Raw genomic sequence first — 22,967 nt, 5'->3', positions numbered from 1 at the left:
ATTTGGTAATGGTATGTGCGGACGACCATGTGGCAGCCGCACATATGTCTCTAATTGGTACCCCTCTTTGAAGAGCTGAGGATGCTGCGATACCCCTGGTCGAATGAGCCCTTAGATTTTGAGGGGGCTCTTTCCCTGCCATTTTGTAGCATTCCAGAATGGCTAAAATAATCCATATGGAGATGGTTTGTTTGGTTATTGGTAATCCTAATTTATGTCCTGCGTAACCTACAAAGAGTTGGTCTGCTTGTCTAATTTTAGCAAGTCTACTGATATAAAAACTCAAGGCTCGCTTAGGGTCCAGCCTGTGTAGTCTCTCTTCCTCTTTACCCGGATGGGGAGGAGGATAGAATGATGGTAAAGTAATCTTCTGAGTAATGTGAAATTCCGAAACTACCTTTGGGAGGAAGTTAGGCTTCACCTGTAGAACTACTTTGTCCTTGTGAAAAGTTGTATGAGGAGGTTTACAAGATAGGGCTTGTATCTCGCTAACCCTTCTAGCAGATGTTAATGCTACCAATAAAACAGTTTTGAGGGTGAGAAACTTCAATGAACAAGAGTGGAGTGGTTCAAAGGGAGCACCCTTTAGGAAGTTTAAAACTAGATTTAAGTCCCATAAGGGAACTTGGAATGGTCTTGGAGGGTAAACGTTAGTTAGACCTTTCAGTTATTGTATTACCAATGGAATTTTGAAATACGATGGCTCCTCCGCAGTGCGCTTAAAGATCGATAGCACTGCGAGATAGCCCTTAATAGTGCCAACTTGAAGGCCTGAATTTGCCAAATAAAGTAAGAAGGATAACACTGCAGGTGTACCACATGAAAAGGGTTCGATATTCTTTTCTCTGCACCAGCTGCAAAATGTATTCCAACGGCAGCGGTATAGAGTCTTAGTTGCTGGTCTTCTGGCCGAAAGCAACACCTCCATGACATCATATGGAAGGTCCCAATCCTTGTACCTCAACCTTTCAGATACCAAGCGTAAAGGTTGAGGGTCTTGATGGCTGGATGGAGAACCTGACCTCCCTTCTGCGAGAGAAGATCCTCTCTGTACGGTAGACGAGTTGGAGGACAGATGGACATGTCCAGAAGGTCCGGATACCAGGTTCTCCTGGCCCAATCTGGGGCAATTAGGATCATGGTCTTCCGAAACCTTCTCAACCTCCTGATCATTTGAGGAATGACAGGGACCGGAGGAAACGCGTACAGAAGTGGGAACTCCAAGTCCACTACGAACGCGTCTCCTAGAGCTCCTCTCGGGGGAAATTCCCTTGAGCAAAATCTGTCGCACTTCCTGTTGATACTGGTGGCGAAAAGATCCACTTGAGGGGTTCCTCAAAGGGCCAAGATCTCTTGAAGGACTTCCTGAGCTATCTCCCATTCGTGGGAGACTGTGTTCTGCCTGCTCAGAGCGTCCGCTGTCAAGTTCTTCTCTCCGGCTAGGTGAATTGCCGATAGAGAGATTCCTTCCTGAATTGCCCAAAACCAAAGCTGCATCGCCTCTCTGCAGAGTGGCAGTGACCCTACGCCTCCTCTTTTGTTGAGGTAGTTTATGGCCACTGTATTGTCCGTCATTATCAGGACGTTTCTCCCCCGTACAGACGGCAGAAAAGCCTTCAGTGCCAGTCTGATGGCTCTCAGCTCCAACAGGTTGATGTGTAGTCTGGACTCCGATGGAGACCAACGACAGCTGATGGTCAAGTCGTTGGCATGGGCTCCCCACCCTGTGAGTGAGGCGTCTGTGACTACTGTTATCTTCGGCCATGGTTGCCAAAACAGTTCTCCTTTCAAGATGTTCTCAGGAGAGGCCCACCATTGAAGGTCGTGGGCTACCTTATCCGGAATCCGGAGGAAATCTGTCATCCTCCCTGAGAATTGTGACCACTGAGTCCTCAGTGCCCACTGAAGGGATCTCATTCTCAGGCGATCCTCTGGCACAAGGGATATGCAGGATGCCATGAGGCCTAGCAACCTCAAAAAGTCGTAGGCTGGGAGAAGTTGGGCATTTTGAAAACCTGGTGACCATCTGCAGAATATCTTGAGCCCTCACTTCTGGTGGCGAGGCTTTTCCCCAGGGACGTGTCCAGGACTGCTCCAATGAATTGGAGTCTCTGTGATGGTATCATCTGTGACTTCTTTAAATTGAGGGAGAAGCCCAGCCTGTGAAGGGAGTGGCAGACAATCTAGTTGGATCCGAGCTTGTTCCGAAGAAACTGCTCTGATCAACCAATCGTCCAGGTAGGGGTAGACGTGAATCCCTTCCCTCCTTAGACTTGCAGCCACAACCGACATTAGCTTGGTGAAGACCCTCGGGCGGAGGTCAGCCCAAATGGCAGAACTCGAAATTGATAATGAGAGTTGCCAATTGCGAACCTCAGGTACTTCCTGTGCTTGGGTTGGATTGGCACATAGAAATATGCATCCTGAAGGTCCAGAGATAGCAACCAGTGTGAAGCTGGAGGGCCTAAAGGATCTGAGAGAGAGAGAGTTACCATCTTGAACTTGTCCTTCCTGAGGAACTTGTTCAATTCTCGTAAGTCCAGGATGGGTCTCAATCCTCCGTCCTTCTTTGGTATGAGAAAGTAGGGGGGAGTACCAGCCCTTGTTCCTGTCCGCTACAGGTACCGGTACCGGTTCTATGGCACCTTTCTCTAGCAGGTCTACAACTTCCTGCAAGAGGAGCGGATCCGGCACTTTCAGAGAGCTGTTCCCCGGTGGATGGCTCTGAGGGATGCGTAGAAAAGGCAGGCAGTAACCTTGGGCAACTGTCTTCAATGCCCAAGCATCTGACGTAATAGCCTGCCATTCCGTCAGATGGTGAGTTAACCTGCCCCCTACAGGTGTCTTGTGATGGGAGACCTCAGAGTGGTTTGGGAGCGGCTGATGCAGTTGCCGAAGGTAAAGCGGCTCCTGCGGCTTTCTTTCCTTTACCCCGTCCACCACGGGTAAATTTTCCTTGGCCTCTTTGAGCCGGCCGTCCTCTGCCTCTTCCATATGAGGAATAATAGCGAAAGGACCTTCCTCTCCAAGAGGATCCTGAGGGACGAAAATTAGTTTGTCGGATTGCAGCTCCTAGTGACTTGGCTGCTGCTTTAGATGTTTGTAGTTTTTCCAAACTGTCATCCGCCTTTTTACCTAATAGGGAAGAGCCGTCAAAGGGCATATTTAAAAGTCTGGCCTGTACGTCAGAAGCAAAGCCGGACTTTCTCAACCACGCATGCCTGCGGATTGTGGTACTTGCCGCCATGACCCTGCTGATACTGTCAGCAGAATCAATGGCAGTTTGAAGGGACTCACACATTGCATCTTTACCATCTCTGATGATATTTAAAAATGCGTCCCTTTCTTCTCCTTCCGGTATGCAGCCGCCGATGAAGCACACTCCCAAAGAGTGTGGCTGAACCTAGCGAGCGTACAAGTTGCATTAATAGATTTTAAAGCCATGCTACAGGCCGAGAAGACTTTCTTAGCCATGGCATCATATTTTTTATCATCCCTATCCTGAGGAGCAGTGGGGTATGCAGAAGTACTGCCTGATGAAGTTGCAGCCTGGACCACAAGACTCTCTGGAGTAGGGTGCTTAGATAGGTATTCAGGGTCAGCAGCAGATACCCTATATTTCGCTGACAACTTCTTGTTAACCGCAGGGACAACTTCAGGAGTTTCCCAGTTAGTTAAAATCTTTCTTTGTAAAGCAGAATGAAAGGAAACCACAGGATCCTCCTGTGCACCTTTATCCAGAATATCTGTGAGGTCATCCTGTTGAAAAACAGGTGAAGGCGCAGATCAACCCATGAACTCCATAATTCTTGACATTAGGGTTCTATAAGGGGTATCAGCATGTTCCCCTGGGTCTGGTTTGACAAATTCCACTTCTGGGGAAGTGTCTAGGCCACTTGCTTCCTGTAATGCATCCTGAAGGTCTTTCAACCTTCTTTCCTCAGAGGCAAAAGTCTCTGGTTCAGGTAATGTGGTCCTCTGCAGCCCAAAAGGCATTTCTTGATCAGAATCCTCCCTTTCTTCAAAAATTGAAGTTAAGAGGGGATGCTCTGGTCTGTGAAATGGTATAAAACCGATCTCTAAGGCAGAGGGAGCCATCATCAGAAAAGGTCGATGTCGTCGACGCCGATGTAAAAATCCTCGAAGGCGCCGACAAAGGTGTCGAGAAAACTGGTAGAGGCCTCGAAGAACTCGAGAGGATCGGAATCCTGCTCGAGGATGTCGACGACGTTCTCGACGTCGTGTCGGAAGCTCTCGGTGTAACCGTTGGCTGTGGAGTAGCCGTGGGTTTTTCTTTTATCGGCGTCGATGTCGGCGTCGACTCGATCAACGGATGCGTCGAAGAACCCTTTGATAACGGCGTCGATCTATGCTTCGAAGGGGCTTTCGACGATGGCGTCGAAGATGCTATACTTCCCGATGGCTCATGGCGCTTTCGGGTCGACTCTTTCGCCGGGTGCTTCGACTCGCGGCGTTTAGATTTTTTGGGCTTTTCACCCGGGGTATCACCCTCAGCTGACTTCGAGGGGGTCGAGGCTGCTTTCTCGAAGACGCTTAGCATCTTTTTTCTGAATTCCCCCCACTCAGCTTCAGAGCTATGTTTTGTGGGGCAATTTACTCTTTCAGGGGAACTAGAAGACGACGATAAAGGGGATCTTCTTCGTCTTTTTTTTTGAGTGTCTAGACCTCGAAGAGTGGTGGGAGCCACTTCGAGACCTAGACCGAGAATGCTTTCAACGGTGAGGAGACGAATGTCTCGACTCTACTGCGGAAACTCAAGGAAGTTAAAACTGACTTACCTCTCTCGAGCTTCCCCTTACGCTCCTTCAAGGCTTTCGCCGTCATGGATAGGCATTCCTCACACTCCGAACACTGGTGTTCGATTCCCAGACACCACAAACAGATCCTGCGAGGATCCGTCAACGACATTTTCTTCCCACAGTCTCAGCATTTTTTGAAACCGGACCGAGGAGTCGTCGGGTCGGAGGAGGAAGCCATCGAGTACGAGTCGGTTTTCTTGAGGAAATATGAATATATATCGACTGACGAACTGAGCAACGGTATTCCGAGGCACACGAAGCGCGGAAAAACGGAACTGAGCAACGGACGCTGCGCGTGGCCATTTATAGGCATGATGACGTCGGCGTCGATACGGTGGCCGTCGAGGAGCACCTACTCGACGGAAGTCGACGCACAGCACCCTCTACTGGGAAAAATTGTTTTTCCGAGGCCAGCAAGCTAAAGATACAAATATCATAGATAAGGAATACGTCGGAGGACACAATCCCTTCGAAAAATAATTACATCACATGGGTCACCTGACAGCAAGTTGAATCACATGTCGTAAATAAATAATTACATCGCATTAGATGGGTCACCTGGGAACAAGTTAAATCACATGTGGTAAATAAATAATTACATGGCATCACATGGGTAGTCTGGGAGCAAGTTGAATCACATGTGGTGAATAAATAATCACATTGCATCACATGGATCACCTGAGAGCAAGTTAAATTTCATGTGGTAAATAATAATTACATAGTTAACCTTGTTAGTCTCCCTGCCTGCCAGTAGCCGCAGACTACCACCTAGTTTCCACCCACTTCAGTTACAGACACACATACACCGTTATCCTAACCCGGGAGGTACCTGATCAACTTCCCCTTCGTTTACGGAGGGATGTGTGCTCCATACTTAATTGAGCAATCCTATATGGCCAACACCGCCTAATAAAATCGTGGGAGCGTGGCCAGAACCAAACGGGCACTGGGGCGGACATAACTTAATAAACCGCAGGGATTAGCATACACCTGCCACTAGACAAACCAACAATGGCCTTGCCTTCCTCCTCTACCCCTCCTTAGCCCCTCTCCAAAACCGCACTATCCCTGTGCAGGGAAGAGAGCACGTATTATGGGGCAGATTGCCTCATATGCGGTCATGCGTTATAGTGGAACCCACTATACCACTCCAGTCGACCAGCAGCCTTTGGCGGTGCACCCACGTCTGACTGGGTGGGATTCACCTCAGTAACATACCACTAACGACCCCTGTTGAACCAGGCCTCAGCGCGTCTCTTAGGCCATTCACTGCTCTCCCTTCTGTCAAGTCTGCTTGATGCCAAATGAGAGAGACACTAACAACAACACGTGTGCCCATTAAACGGAGCACGCTACTCCCTCGATAGTTTTTTCCCCACTCCTATGGCGACTGGGGGAAATGCAGGCCTGGACCAGTCCCTCATAGCCGACCCGGCTTACGTGGGACAACACCAGCTATGCCTTTTCCCTACTTATGTCCCCGGCACTGCTCGAGCACTCGACCCTGTGAAGGGGGGAGTGAGCTGCCGGGCCGGAGATGGGACAGCTGATAAGGACATCCCGGTTTGCTGGAGTTCATAAAGTACCCTCCAGACATTCCTCCGGTGCGCAGACCAGAAAAATTGCAGCTCTCCCTGGTCCAGGAAGTGCAGTCTCTGCTATGAAAGTACACTGTTGAAAAGGTCCCCAGGAATGAGATGCAGAAAGGGGTATATTCCCGCTACTTTCTGGTAAGAAATAAGGGCTTGCGGAACAAACCAAGGGGTTGGAGACCCATACTAGACCTAAGGGTGCTCACCAAGTTTCTGAAGGCACAAACCTTTTGCATGGTAACATTGAGGGTTACCGAAGGTCACAAAAAGTTGAAAAATAACTCCTAAGCTCAGTAGTCATGTCAAGGTAGAACTTAAGAGCCCTTCTGACATCAAGACAGTGCAGAACCCTTTCAGCCTCTGAGGCAGGGTTCGGAAAAAAGACCGGTAGGGAGATCGACTGATTCAGATGGAATTCAGTTACCACCTTCAGTAGAAAGGCCGGGTTTGTCCGTAGGACTATCTTGATCTTGTGAAAGACCAAGAAAGGATGCTCCACTGACAAGGCCTGGAGCTCACTCAATCTCCTCGCTGACGTAACGGCGACCAGAAAGGACACTTTCCAGGATAGGTACTTGAGGTTCACCGTGGCCATTGGTCCAAAAGGTTTATGGCACAGCGCCGTCAGGACTACATTTCGGTCCCACAGTGGGTGCGGACTACGAATCGGAGGGTAGAGGCGTGTCAAGCCTGCAAAATGCCTCTTAACCACTGGGTTACTCAGAGAATAAGAGCATTGGTCTGTAGAAAGATAAGCGGAAACCGCTGAGAGGTAAGTTCTGAACGACAGAACGTGAATACCCGACTCTGCTAGGGAGGACACCAAGGACAGCACTGTGTCAATCGTAGCCACCCTTGGATCCAACTGCTTTTCCAAACACCAATGACAGAACCTGAGCCATTTACTCCTGTATTGGGATCTGGTCGAGAGTTTCCTGGCTACCTAGATAATACGCATGTTATCCATAGACAAGTTAAGATGCTCTAAAGACTTGAACTCAGGCACCATGCCGCCAAGCTGAGCGATTGTGGGGAGGGGTGCCACATCTGCTGTTCCCCTTGATGATGAAGATCGGGGGTCACTGGTAACCTGATCGGCGGATACACTGACAGGTGTTGAAGTTCTGAGAACCAAAACCTGGCCGGCTACCACAGGGCTACGAGTAGAAGGGAACAGTACACTGAGTTCTTCAGCTTCCAAATTGCTCGATGGACTAGAGGCAGAGGCGGGAAGTCATAAACTCTCATGTTGTGCCATGGAATCTCGAGAGCATCCCCCAGAGAGGAGGCTCCCAGCCCCCCTCTGGAGGCATACTGAGGAAGCTTCTTGTTTACCGCTGTAGCGAAGAGGTCCACCTCCAGTGTGCCCCAACGCAAGAAAATCCATGAGAGGATCTCCGCCTTCATCTCCCACTCGTAGCTGACCACTGTCCGCCGGCTGAGGGCATCCGCTGTGACATTCAGCTGGCCCGGGATGTGCACTTCAAGCAGCCAGACACCATGAAGCATGGCCCACTCCCATATCTGGATGGACAGGTCCACGAGGGGGGGGGGGGGACTTGGTTCCCCCTTGCTTGTTGATGTAATACATTGACACCACATTGTCCGTGCTTATGCAGACCACCTTGTTGGCAATGAGCGGTCTGAACGCCTGAGCGCTGGGAAGATCGCCAGAAGCTCCAAATGATTTATGTGCAGAAGCTTGTCCGGAGCCTGAAGAATATCTAACGTCACACCCCAGAAGGGAGGAGTCCGTCGTGATCGTCACCGTGAGGGCTGGGTCCTGAAACCCTGCACCCACCGACAGGTTGCTGAGAGATGACCACCAATCCCGGTCCACTCTCATGGAATTTGGAATCATTATCAGCTTAGAATCCAGGTCCACCGCCTGACGCCAGGAACTCCGAAGAGCCATCTGGGTCCGTCTCATCTTGAGAAGAGCAAGGGGAAGAGCCAGCACGCACGAGGCCATGAGGCCCAGAAGCCTCTGGAACCACCAGGTCGACATGCTCTCCGACTGCGCAAACCTCTGACACGTGGCTAACAGAAGAGAAAGAAAATGGGCGAACCCTCTTTTTTAGGGGGCCTGACTCGAGAGGGTTGAGAAGTATACAGATACGTGGGGGTAGAGTCAAAGGCTTCCCAAGCCAATAGCGTGACAGGAGGTCGCTATAGCCTTGCAAAAGGAGCTAGATAACTGCTAGCTCAGAACAAACAATCACCGTGGATGAATAAAACATTATAAATTTATTAAACAGGAAGACATTTTTGTGCCATAATCTGGCATATATGCATACATTAAATCTGCATTGTGAAGGATTAGTATACAGTGGTGACAGTCTATTTTCTGTGTTGTTTTTTATCACAACACATTGACGTTGTCGACACTTGAGTTTGTGTTTCTGGTTCGGTTGATAGCTGACAAGGGCAGAAGCTGATAGAGATGGAAAAGCGCTGCACTGAAAATACCGAACTGTCTTCAGGACTTGGAGGTCGAGTTCAGACCGGATGAATGAGTGAGGTGTCGTCCTATGGTAAAAGAGGCTATGTTAAAAAACGGTGAGAATAGAGTGTCCACTAATGGTGAGAAGGGCAAGGCAAAAGGACCTACCGTGTGGACGTTGATAGGCGCCATGGCTGTTTGAGTAAATCGCGGCTGCTGGAGTTAGCGGCCGGGAGGGGACGATCTGCAAATGTCAGAGGCCCCAGTCTAAGTGAAAGAAGGTCAAAAAAATACTGATACGAATTAATCTGTGCATAAGGCAGTGGCTACAACAAGGACTAACTCGTGCTGCTATGTCTAGTGAGCGGCCGTGACTCATCATTTGTAGATGAGGAGTGCTTGAGGAGTGCTTGAGTCAAAAAGTGAGTGGGAGTTGCAGTTGCCTTATGCACAGATTAATTCGTATCAGTAATTTTTTGACCTTCTTTCACTTAGACTGGGGCCTCTGACATTTGCAGATCGTCCCCTCCCGGCCGCTAACTCCAGCAGCCGCGATTTACTCAAACAGCCATGGCGCCTATCAACGTCCACACGGTAGGTCCTTTTGCCTTGCCCTTCTCACCATTAGTGGACACTCTATTCTCACCGTTTTTTAACATAGCCTCTTTTACCATAGGACGACACCTCACTCATTCATCCGGTCTGAACTCGACCTCCAAGTCCTGAAGACAGTTCGGTATTTTCAGTGCAGCGCTTTTCCATCTCTATCAGCTTCTGCCCTTGTCAGCTATCAACCGAACCAGAAACACAAACTCAAGTGTCGACAACGTCAATGTGTTGTGATAAAAAACAACACAGAAAATAGACTGTCACCACTGTATACTAATCCTTCACAATGCAGATTTAATGTATGCATATATGCCAGATTATGGCACAAAAATGTCTTCCTGTTTAATAAATTTATAATGTTTTATTCATCCACGGTGATTGTTTGTTCTGAGCTAGCAGTTATCTAGCTCCTTTTGCAAGGCTATAGCGACCTCCTGTCACGCTATTGGCTTGGGAAGCCTTTGACTCTACCCCCACGTATCTGTATACTTCTCAACCCTCTCGAGTCAGGCCCCCTAAAAAAGAGGGTTCGCCCATTTTCTTTCTCTTCCCTTTGGACAACCCTTGGTTGTTGGGCAACATTTATTTGACAGACATTAAATGGAGAAAGTAAATATTGTCAGCTTCTCCGATGATCTGTATAAAAAACTTTTAGACACCCCTTCGCTACTCGGTGTAACTACCACACCAGCGGCACCGGTGAAAGATCCGGCACTAAATGACTTGGACATCCTATTACAAAAAAAGAAGAAACTTACACGCACGGAATCACACGGCCAACTCATGCTAGAGTACCTGAAAGCTGGCGTTATTCCCGAAGGTCTACAAGTGAAGAACATACCTCGCGTTTTTTTAGACAACCCCAGATTTATGACTAAGTTTAGCGGTGTTGGCAACAAATGCTCCCGAGACTGGGTCATCTTAGTAATTGAAACAGCTGACGAGGAAACCAAGAAACAAAACGAAGAACTCAAAATCCTTGAGGACAAAATCAAAGACGAATCTGTAATACCAGAGATAAAGACACACCTGGACAAGATAGAAGAGGAAATAAAGAAATTTCAAAAGTTCACAATCGACAAAAAGTTGTGGAAACTACAAAATGATATAAAAAACTATAAAGAGGAAAAAACTTATCCTTATTTAGTCCCAGGCTTTTACAATCAACAGAACTCACAGGCATCAAACAATAGACAAAACCCACGGAGACAACAAAGGAACAAATTTGTCACTTTCTCCAACAGCTCCAATAGCAGCGATTCAGACTCAAGTACAACAGGGCCTGCAAATCCCCAACAATCCTCAAGTTTTCAGGGGAGAGGACAACGGGGCAGACCCCGATACCAAGGCCAGCATCCCATGCGCACACGGAATTGGACCCCACGCGCACAACAAACATGGTGATCCCAATTTTCAATCTCAGCAACCACATCTTGTCCTCCCACGAAATCAATGTTCTCAGTAAAGGCCTAACATTCATTCCGAGTTCTCGCGCTGACATGTTCAACACTGAGGTTGAATTACGCAAATTCTTTCGGACCATCCGACTACGCTATTTTTTCAGAGATAGCCCTGAAAAAGAACTGCCAAAATCAACAGGCCTTAAACCACCATCCACTTTCACCCCCCTCTCTTCCATGGTATGTCCAGAGATCCTATCTTTTGAGAATCGCATCCTCTTAGAAATGCGGAACATTTTCAACAAACAAACCCACTTTAGGAATAACCTCTCGGCCCAACAGAGGTTGGCCCTTAAATCATTAGAAAGTAACAAACAGTTTCTCATCAAACCGGCAGACAAGGGCGGCGGTATCGTCCTCTGGAGCAACATCCTATACGACACGGAAGTAACAAGGCAACTTTCGAATACCAAGTTCTACAGACAGATACCGGTCAACCCTACGTCAAGGATCCTGTCGGAAGTCATCAGTCTGATGCGTTACGCACACGACGAAGGTTGGATCGACGAGGATGAAAAAGCTTTCCTAGTCAACAACCATCCCATTATTCCAGCATTTTATCTGCTCCCTAAAATCCACAAAAACATAACCAATCCTCCAGGGAGACCTATCGTGGCCGGAATCGGATCAGTCCTGGAGCCTTTATCTATCTATGTGGATCACTTCCTACGGCCCTTTATCAGCAGGATGCCCTCCTACATCCAAGACACCACGGCTATGATAAAAAAACTGGATACAACGAAAGTCGAACAGGATGACTTTTTAGTAACCCTAGACGTGGAGTCCCTCTACACGAGCATCCCGCAAATGGAATGTCTAAAAGTCCTCCAAACTTACCTAGACGACAGGATAACAAGAGATCCACCTACCGCCTTTCTCCTTGAGTGCACCCGACTAGCTCTCACGGAAAACTACTTCATTTTCAAACACTCTTTTTACCAACAATGCCACGGGACTAGCATGGGGGCTACTTTCGCCCCGGACGTGGCCAACTTGTTCATGGACACTTTTGAGAAGAACTCCATCTACAACATACACAATACCTTCAAAGACTCGATCGGATGTTGGCTAAGATATATTGATGACGTGTTCATGATTTGGAAAGGGACCGAAGACAATCTTCATGTGTTCTTGTTGTGGTTAAACTCACAAAACGAGTGCATTAAATTTACCATGGATTATAGTCAGCATCAGATTCCTTTTCTGGATCTAACAATATCCAAGAATCCAAACCATTCACTCAGCACCACTTTATATCGTAAACCCACATCCAAAAACACTCTACTAGAGTACTCCAGCTTCCACCCTCTAGGGTTGAAAACCAACTTACCCTATGGCCAATTCTTACGCATCAGACGTAATTGCTCTACATTAACTGAATACGAATCTAAGAGTAAAGAACTCGCTACCCGTCTAAAAGAACGGGGATACCCCAGCCACATTATTCGTCAAGCTAGAAAAAGAGTCAAACATACCACTCGCAAGGCCTGCCTCACTCCCACCGTCAGAGATCAATCCAACTCTAAAATGACTTGCGTCACTACTTTCACCCCCTTGAGTAACTCAATTAAAAAGGCAGTTCTAAAACACTGGGACAAGCTACAAACAGAATCTTTTAAACCAGAAAAACCAAGATTTGCCTTCAAACGAAGTCGCAACCTGAAAGACCGACTTGTACATACGTACACAGAAGGAGATGCCCCAGACAGTACCCAAACCACACTGTGGAACCTCCCACCCGTCAAAGGCCACTTCAAATGCAGCAATTGTTCCGTCTGCAACCTCACGGCCAACCTCAAGACTATTGATCTGAAAGGAAAACAGTGGACCTTTAACTCATTTACCAACTGTAAAACCAAATGGTCCGTATATATCATCAAATGCCCCTGTGATCTTATTTACATAGGCAAATCCAAGAGAGAAATTCGACAACGGATCTGTGAACATCGCTCCAGCGTACGAAACCAAATAGAAGACAAACCACTAGTGGCACACTTCAAGATGATGAATCACACTCACAACGACATCTTCTGGGCAATATTGCAAACAGTAGGCAACCCCTTCCGCGGAGGCAACAGGGATCTTGCCCTTCGTAAACTCGAGCAAAAATGGATTTATCGTCTGGACTCTGTAAGACAGGGTCTTAACATCTCCATCGAATGGAACCTGTTCTTCAATAAGTAAAAGTGCGGTTCACTCCCCTGAGCCCTGACCCACTTAAATTCCCATGGGTTTTCTTCCACTACCAGAATAAGCTCCCTCCAACTTTCAGTTTCTCTGGGGTTTTTTCAAATACGTTTTTTCTTTTGAATACATTCATTATGTTCTGGTCACACCTGTAACAATTTCCTAGCGCTACAATACAAAGCACCACCAATATTTCTTATTCCTTTTTTCGTGATTCATCTATTTCTGGCACTTGTCTGTGATCAACTGCAACCCATGACTCCTTTCATTACTGTTGTGTAGTCATGTCCTTAATTTACCAGCACAGAAAAGACACAGAAATTTTGAACTGTTTTTTCTGGGAACTATGTTATTGATGACTCCACACGGTAGGTCCTTTTGCCTTGCCCTTCTCACCATTAGTGGACACTCTATTCTCACCGTTTTTTAACATAGCCTCTTTTACCATAGGACGACACCTCACTCATTCATCCGGTCTGAACTCGACCTCCAAGTCCTGAAGACAGTTCGGTATTTTCAGTGCAGCGCTTTTCCATCTCTATCAGCTTCTGCCCTTGTCAGCTATCAACCGAACCAGAAACACAAACTCAAGTGTCGACAACGTCAATGTGTTGTGATAAAAAACAACACAGAAAATAGACTGTCACCACTGTATACTAATCCTTCACAATGCAGATTTAATGTATGCATATATGCCAGATTATGGCACAAAAATGTCTTCCTGTTTAATAAATTTATAATGTTTTATTCATCCACGGTGATTGTTTGTTCTGAGCGAGCAGTTATCTAGCTCCTTTTGCAAGGCTATAGCGACCTCCTGTCACGCTATTGGCTTGGGAAGCCTTTGACTCTACCCCCACGTATCTGTATACGTGGCTAACAGATCCGCCATTCTGTCCCCGGTCAGGTACACTCTGCAGTCGATCGTGTTTCAGCGAAAACCCAGGAAAATCAGGTTCTACGACACCGTCATGGAAGATTTCTGCCAGTTCACCGACAGCCCAAGATGGAGCAGGAGCTGAAGGAGAGACTGGAGATTGCCCGCTGCTGCCAGCGGACAAGGGCTTTGTAAGAGCCAGTCGTCCAAATATGGATACACATGGATACACTGGAAGACGAAGATAGGCCACAATCACGACATCATCTTCGTGAAGAAACACGGCGCCGAGCTGAGACCAAAAGGAAGCACTCGAAACTGGAAGTGCTCCTCTCCCAAAGAGAAGCGGAGATATCTCCTGTGTGGGTTCCAAATCAGGATATGCATGTATGCATCCTGAAGATCCACAACGCTGAGCCAATCGCCCATCTGCAAGAGGGGCGTATATGGCTGGGTGTGATCATCTTGAATTTCTCTTGGGGTAGGAAAAGATTGAACTGGGCAGCGTCTAGGATGGTGCGCAGGCCAACCTGGTTGGGTTTGGGCACCGTAAACAGCCGGAAGTAGAAGCCCTCCCCTCGCTCCCCAAAGGGAACGGGTTCCACAGCTCTGAGGTCCAGAAGTTTCTGAACTTCGGCTTTGAGGGAGGGCGAGCCCGACCGCTGAAAAGTAGGGTTGAGGGGTGGGGTAGGGGGTAGGGGTAAGCGGAAGCCCGCTCGAGCGACTGACAAGACCCATCTGTCTTCTGTGATGGCCTGCTACGCCTTCCAATGAGACACAATGCGTCCTCCCACCGGGGTCTCGTGCGAGTGTGGAAAACCCTCATTTAGTAGGTTTATCGGTGGCAGTGCCACCTGAACTGGAGAAGGAGGCTGAGGAGCGGGAGAAAAACCGCGTCCGTTGTTGCCTACGGTGGTTATTCCCCGCAACGGTATCCACTCTGCGAGATTTGCGATCGAGGAAGCCCCTAAAGCCAGAGGAAGGTAGTCTTTGCGACAACGGTCTCTGGGTTTTGAAAGGAGCCTTAACCAGGACAGACAAGGACTAAGCTGTCTGAATGCTATCCTTCGTCTTGGTGAGCTCTACATCTGTTGTAGCTCCTTCCCATCAAACAGAAGGTCCAACACCTTGTCCTGTACTTATTTTGAGAATTTAGTTGCATGCAGCCACGCCTGCCGTGAGGTATCAACCCGCAGCACAAGGCCCCGAGCCGAGGTGTCTACGTGGTAAGACGCGCCTACAGGAGATCCTGGGCCAAGACCCTGGCGTCGGAAAGGCCTCCTTTAAAGTCTTCCAGCTTCTCGACCGGGATAAACTAGACAGACCTTTCCACATCCGCATGTTAGCTCCCGCTAATATCAATTCAGCGTTGGCCTGCCTGAGCTGCAAGGCCGAGTTGGCAAAGATTTTCCTCTCGAGGGAGCCGAGGAGCTTGTCCTCCTTTCCCAGAACCTGAGTAGCCATTGTGGAAGAGGATCCTGCAAGTCTGGACTGCAAAGTGGCCGCAGCCACCACTGTGGAGGAGGGGGGCAGACAAGACGACAGGGCCACTTCTTCCGAAGAATGCAGCCTGTATCTCGGGTCAATTTTCTTATTGACAAAAATTCCAGAGTGTGGCTTTTCCCAGACTCTGCGGACCTCGGCCAGAACGTCTTTCTGCAAGAACAGGCCGGTACGCTCCAAGGGAGACAGGGTGAATGCCCCAGAAAGCACATCCTCCTGCTGAGCGGGTGCCTCGGGCACTGGAACATCTAAGTTCATCATGTCCAGTACCCGGTCATGAAAAGCTCTGATGGAGCGGGGAAGGTCCTCGCTGTCCTGATCGCTTTGTGCATCATCCGACAGATCAAGATCCTGCTGAACCGTGTCAGCCGCTGCCTTGTCCACAGGGGACGATGGGGGCAAAAGCGGAAGAGTCGGGGGAGGTGCCGGCGGAACCACCGGAGGAACAGGTGGAGCCAGAGGTGCGGGTGGACATATTTCCCTAAAAAGCCCTTTGAAATACTCCCTCATGGGGTCGGTACGCATAAGCGTTTGAAATGTACCGAAAAAGCTTCATCCGGAGACTGCTTCGGAACCTGAGGAGGCCTCTCATGAGGTGGACAAATCCAGGGACGTAGCGGGGACGGGTGCCACACTGGCCGTTCCACCGATGTATCCACATAAATCAACGGTGCTGACCCTACAGGCAACGAAACATTGTGCAGAAGAGGCATCCGAGCGCCCCAGTCATAAACTGGCCGATAAGGATGCGCACAAGGGACTATGTTCACCCAAGGGACCGCGCCCTACACCTGAGGCCGATGGCGTAGTTGTAGGGGTAGCACCGAAAATGGCCGCCGCGGTCGTGGTGGGAACGGGTGCCATTTTGTCCTCACCTGAGGGGAACTGCGGCACGTGAGGAAGTGAGGCAGGGGTCCCCGACGATGGATCACGGGTCTTAACTTTAGCCTTAGCATAAGGGACCTCGGCAGAGCCGGTACTGTGAGGCCTGCAATGTTTTTGTGACATACCAACCGCTAAATTAGCCTTCGAAGGAAGGACCTCGGCACTGCTGGTAAAAGAAGAACTTTGCTTCTTTGCCCCCTCAACAGGTCTGGTATCACCGCAAGAGCGGGAACGGTGAGAAACAGCTTTCTCCGACAAGGCCTTGTCAGGCCTCTCAGAACTGTTGGTAGCTTTAGCCTCTGGACGAGGGACCTCCAACCTAGGTCCGGTAACAGCCTTATCTGCGCGGGCCTCAAACATCCGTTCGGTAACAGCAAGTCCGCCCAAGGGCTCGGGGTGCACCCCAGTCTTATTTTTGAGGGAATCCGACAGATGCCTCAGAGCGAGCTGCGGTAGCCCACGAGTCAGTAGAACTGGGTCCACAAACAGCCCCCACAGGAGGAGCCTTGGAGCGTACTCCGGTATCCACAGGCCCCTTACGGAGACCCTCGGAGAAAACTTTGGTACAATTATTAGGCCCAACGGGCACCTCAGGGAGAACCCCCGTGGCAGAGCGATTAACGCCCCTCCCGGCCCGAGAGGAACCCGGAAAGGTATCCCCCGGCCGGGGTGCTCTGAAAAGTAAAGAACTTACCTGCCGTTTCTTCTTCTCGTCGATGAACGCCTGAAAATGTGAAGGAAGAGTTTGTCGGAACACCTCCTCCCACCGCTACAACCGACGTTGAAGTGCCCGGACCAAAAGGGAGTCGCAGTAAAAACAGGAGTCCCAATGGTGATCCGGACCCAAGCACTCTAAACAAAGAGGATGGGGATCCACCCTCGCGAAACGACAGTGACACGATAAACAATCTGGAAAGTCTAGTTTGAACGATATAGACAGACTAGTACACGATCGCTAGCGAGAGCCAGAGAGGAAAAAAGGGAAGAAAATCTTCCGAGGATGCAAGTGCGTCCAGTCGCGAACGAGCGGAGAAAAGGACTGATGGGCGAAAGAAAGAGAGGAAGGACACATTTTTGGAAACATTTTTGCATGCTTTTTACAAAGTGCTCCGGTCCCGTCCCACAGGACGGAGAGATGTCCCATAAGTATGGAGGAAAGGGGACGGGACGTAGGAGTAAGCACTAATCAACCCTGGGAAACTGGAAGTTAAACATAGGCACTTCCCAATTAGCTTTCACCCTCTTCTGAAGGCCTATAAGGAAAGGTAAGACAGGGACCTTCTGAGGACCTTTTTTCTAAGATGTCCATTAGCTCATCTTGCTAAAAAGATGGAGCTGGTATGCTCCATCCCAATACTCTCTCACTTAGCTCATTAGTTGTCTGTAGGATGCGTCAGCATGATCTGCGGCTCAGGCTTGCCAAAGTCTAACCATGGTGTAGTGTCGAGACAACTTGCAGATAGTAAATTATCGTACAGATTCCTCATTCTAGACTCCTCTCATTTGAGGGCATCACGGACATTGGGTGTGCTATACTCTAACCCAAAAGGTGGTGTGTCTTGGTCAGATGGTTCATGTTCTTTGAAAAGCAAAGACAATGTGCCTCATCACGAGTTGGGCAGTAACCCTTAAATTAAAGCCGCATTTAAGGGTCTGCCAAATCACAGGTTTGGTGGATTTACCCCCAGCTCTGAGCTGGGGGCAAATCTGCAGCGATTTTGCCAATTTTCGGCGCTATCAATAGCGCCGAACATTCCCCATTGGGCCCAATGGGGAATGGGAAATTCCCGAATGGGCCCAATGGGGAACGGGGACTTAACGTTCCGCCAAACCTGTGATCCAGCGCTAATAGCACCGGGGGGTTCGGCGGTAGGCTAATAGCCCCAGCGGTAATACTGCCAGGGTTAGTGCCCAACTTGTGATGAGGCCAAAAGACTTGAAAAAGTCCTTCTTAGGAAATTATTGAAAGGTGTTTTCAATTTCCCTCAACGGCATCGAGGTGTTTAATGCTGTCGTCGTCAATGGAATCCTCGGAGGACTTGACCCATGACCCGAAGGGGTCTTTGACGAACGAGGGCTGGGCCTGTCATTGACACGAGGCCTGAAAAGCTCTCAAAAATTCAGAGGTTTGTCACCACGGCTCGAGGGCATGCAGGTTTTAGCCTTGCTGTTTTGCTTGTCGGCAAAAAAAACATGCGATAGGATCATGGCTCTTTGCCTCATCTCTCGAGGGCGCCTTCTCGAAAATCCTTATCATCTCCTGCTTAAAAACCACTCACTCAGCTGGAGTTGCCGACGTACTCTGACAGGCTACCCTACGTTCAGGCAAGGAGTCTGAGGACGAGGACGGGGATCTGTGGTACCTTTTCTTTGTTTTCTTCGAGGAATGGCTTTGTGAACGGGAGCGTTTCTTCGACCGTCTCCTCTGCAGAGTCACCTCTCGACTTAGCCAAAGGACGCCATTTTGATGGAGTCATGGGCAGGAATGTTAGAGTGGGCCTACTGGCCACGAGTTTTCCCCTGCATTCTTTCAACGCCTTACACCCCATGGATTGGCAAGATCTGCAGTCAGCCATTATGTGGTCGACGCCAAGACAAACAAACAGACCTGATGTGGGTTGGTTATCGATATTTTATCACTACAGTCGATACACATCTTGAAACCACAACATTCAATACACTTCTTGAAACCACACTTCTTGAACCCAGTCTTCGGGTTAGAAGAAGATGTAGAGGCCATTCTCGAAGTTATGGCGCAGTTTCCTTGAGAAACCAAAACGTGCCATATCTGAAGCGAGCCATCGTGGAAAAACAGAACTGAAGTAATGAGCGCAGTGCATGCTATTTATACCTTTGATGATATCAAACTCGAGATGGAGGCCCTCGAGGTACATTGGGCCGGCCATGACAATGCCCACACCCTCTGCTGAAATACAAATTCCAAAGCAGCTGACGCTGGAAGGGAAGATTGTAAGGGAAGATATCTAAAGATGAGGAATACGTGGGAGGACATAATCCATTCAAAAATACCAACTTGAAAATCAAAAATCAAACTTTACACAATCATTTGCATTGTGACAAAACAATACAATCATTTAACATAGACATGGAATATACACTGAGGAATCACAAATGCAACTATATCAATAATGAATTCACTAAGGTATAAAATACCATAAGTGGCAAACCCATTCTCCTTGTTTATCCCTCTCCTTTTATTCTCACTAAGACAGAAAATATTGCAAGTTTGGAAAGTTAAGAAATCATACTCGTGTGTAGCAATGTGTTTCAGAAACATTATGCAATCTGAGTTTAGAGAATGACTAATCAATGAAGCCAGAGAGAAACCCGTTGAAGTAAAATAAATTCACTCTAGACAAGAGACAGTTATCTTTAAAAAATGCACACAGATTGAATAAAATGTACCAGTACAAATTGCTGACTCACATTACCTGATAAAAAAAATTGCATTTTCGAAATAGGAAACAATGAGGTGTTAGAGATTAAATAACATTAAAATAAAAAATACAATAATACAAATCATCATAAAGATTTGGCGCATGTACTGTTGGATGTGGAAGTGTCTTTTAAGATTAATTATGTTGTTATTGTTGTTTTCGTATTCCACCTCTAGCCCGGATATCTCACAGTCCAAGATGCAAACAGCTTAAAGCAGAGAAATGAATGTGATCAACTCAGTGACAACCTCAAACTCTTAGTCAAGATAGAAGGCTATGCAGAAATAATAGTAAATTCGGATAAAAATATTGCAGCATAAGTGATGGAGACAAAAATGGACAGTGAATTCATGAACAGAAAGTTGAAGGTCTGTGTCACGGGAATGTGGGAAATACTTTACCAATATTTAATTGTAACTCAAAATAGAGCATTTTATGGCAGATAATATTTTCCATATAAAAGTACATGTTTTTTAAACAGTTTATCTTAGAGAACATTACCAAATATATCCTTCAAACACTATTGCAAAAGACAACAGTTATCCAAGACACACACCTTAGGAAATTGCTTTACTGGAATTAACACTTTCTGTCCCAACTTCATGTTTTTGTTAACAACTACATCGATGTAAACATCCTCATTTTCTTCTCCTTTTTGGAGTCTTTCAATTTCTGCAAAAAAAGATACCATTATATTTGCATGATTCCTAATATAAGACAAAATATTGAAAAGCTATAAGGAAACAGATCACGCATGCTTCAATAAAATGTAATCAAACACGGCCTTGTATCTTGAACTGTGTTTTAATACCAGTAAACAAACGCTATGCAAGTTAATGTCATGAAGGAACATTCTAAGGCACTGTTCTGATAGGAAATACATTTTCAAGATATTGAAGCCTTCTATTTCAGTAGTACTATATCGAGAAACCATGACATCATACACGAGGCAGAGGGCGAGGTAGCAAATCATTTTATTTTATAGAATATAGCATTTTTAATAAATTAAACATACACATATTTAAGAATTGAAATATAGCCAGGTGGATACAATGGTTTGCCCCAGTTTCATTTATTTGATGAGATGCTTTGGTTGAAACTAGACCCCAAATCTCCTGGTTTACAGGTCTGCAAGTAACCCACCATGCCTCATCTGCTTCCCTTGAGTGAGCATTTAAAGCTATACAAGAACAGGCATTTACTTGGTGAATTTCTAAACTATGGTAGTTGAATCCCGCACAACGTAAGGCATAGTAGCCTGACAATCCATTTAAGGAGTATCTTCTCTAGGTTGAAAGATAGGAGGGATAGGAACAGGTGTCATGCTCTGCACTCCATGCCTCAGCATGAGGCTCATTGTCACTGTGAAGAAGCAGACAATGTAATCACAATGGAGATGCAATGTCACTTTGTTCACTGCCATGTGAAACATGAACAAAGGCGCTCTACAGAGGTGGCAGGCATTAGTTGCGTTGCCACAGACAACTGTACCCAGGTGCATGCTCAGTCTCCCTTGGGATATTTGAGAACAGGGTAAGCAGCTAGTCACCTTTTTTTCCAAACAAGCGCTGGTTTGCCAGAGGTTTCCTGACCCCATGATCTTGTGTATCCACTAATACCTTTGGTGAGGTTGAAACAGACATAGCCCAGATTCTTCTATTGAAATCAGACGTCAGAGTTTCAGTTGAAGAAGACCTTCGTTCTACCCACCCTAGTGAAATTCATCCAGTGGTGGTTACTGGACAGAAATCAGTGAAAGGAGCTCTTTTTCCACCATATTTGATGATATTCTATTGACCACCAATTCTTGGGAATACAGTTGAATCGTCAATTATCAATGCATCTGAAAGCATGGCTGCTGGCATAACTCAGACAAACTTAAACATAAAAAAGGAGTTCAATAAATATGTGCTGAAATCCTTCCTTCCTCAACTCCAGGGTAAGATTGTCCATGGCATGACAGACTAGAAATGTCCTACTTGAATGAAGCAAGGCATCACTAAATTCCAACTTATTCACAGAGATTTGGCATTGGCATTTTTACAAGAGCTAACTTCCTGGCAGTGCATATAAAAGAGCAAGAAAAACTCCAAAGTGGATACTTCAGGCAGTCTATCATGCTACGTGCTAGAACGTAAACAAATCTTCCACCATTCTCTGGTTATTCTCTGGGAGACGATCACCCACTAAATTGGTCCAACAAGACTGTATATGGCAGAATGGTTCTGAAGTCATCATTCCCCCAACACTGCCCTTGGCAACCCTAAAGGCCATTGTTTTCAGCCTGTTGTACCACTGAAAAGGAATAAAAATGATTTTCAAATTTGGCTTGTTCCCAAAAAGGCCAGCCCAGTACGAACTGCTACACAATATGTCTTCTACGTGAGAACCCATGTAACCTCAGACATGCTTTAGCCTTAATGAACATCATCAGTAAAGTGTACCATGGATCTCTAGACACCCCAGGTTTGGTACTTACATCTGAGAAAACACGTCCCACTCAGGGTGACATTTACAAAACTGACAATTGATGGCTGGAGGTTTTTGCATTATTCATTGTTGATTTATGCAGGACAAACCACATAACAAGTTATTTTGTGGAACCCAAAGAAGGATATGGCCAACAAGATTAGGAAGTGGAAAATATAAATCCGATCATTCAGTTTTTTGGTACATTCAGATCGGATTTATCGCGATCGGAGAAAGAATGAAGGGGTGCGAGGAAAAGGGCATTGCACAAGCAAAAGTGCCATAGGCAAGACCTGCTGGAAAAACATAACTAACAAGTCAATGAACACTGGTACGGAAAGGCATAAGTGGTTAGCCAGCTATGGTGCAGCCGGTCAGCCTGGGGGGGGGGGGTTTAGCAACCAAGACCAAGTTGCGTAAGTCCAGGAACCATGCATTACACGCTGTGAAAGGGGTCCAATTGCCGTAGCAGTGAGGGGAGGAGGAGAATTTCAATCTGATCAGAATGGTTGTTTAAAAGGGACCGTTTTTTCCATAAAATTCAGGAAGGTGTGTTCATGCTGTAGGTCAGGCAGAAAGGAGTTCCACATACAGGCACCCTCAGCCGTGAAGGAGTGTTTAATCCTGATCTTCTTCCTTAAAGAAGTTGGGCCCGCTTGTTGGC

The 22,967-nt window shown here is 47.2% G+C and overlaps 1 protein-coding gene across 4 annotated transcripts in view; it reads right to left on the bottom strand.

The window, feature by feature from the left end:
* Positions 1–22,967, bottom strand: part of KHDRBS3 (KH RNA binding domain containing, signal transduction associated 3) — a 515,298-nt gene that overhangs the window by 379,223 nt on the left and 113,108 nt on the right. For all 4 annotated transcript variants that reach the window (XR_011278673.1, XR_011278672.1, XM_069621670.1 and 1 more), the window contains exon 2: positions 20,391–20,506. Coding sequence is in view for 2 of the 4 variants with exons in the window: in XM_069621670.1 (XP_069477771.1) it covers positions 20,391–20,506 (116 nt within the window). In the remaining 2 variants the exon portion in view is untranslated. The remainder of the gene's footprint in view (positions 1–20,390; positions 20,507–22,967) is intronic.

The sequence above is a fragment of the Ambystoma mexicanum genome, chromosome 5q (assembly GCF_040938575.1).
Source record: "Ambystoma mexicanum isolate Mex_15411 chromosome 5q, UKY_AmexF1_1, whole genome shotgun sequence".
In the NCBI taxonomy this organism is placed as follows: domain Eukaryota; kingdom Metazoa; phylum Chordata; class Amphibia; order Caudata; family Ambystomatidae; genus Ambystoma; species Ambystoma mexicanum.
Note: the sequence above shows the minus strand (reverse complement) of the source record. Positions and strands in the feature narration are given on the sequence as shown.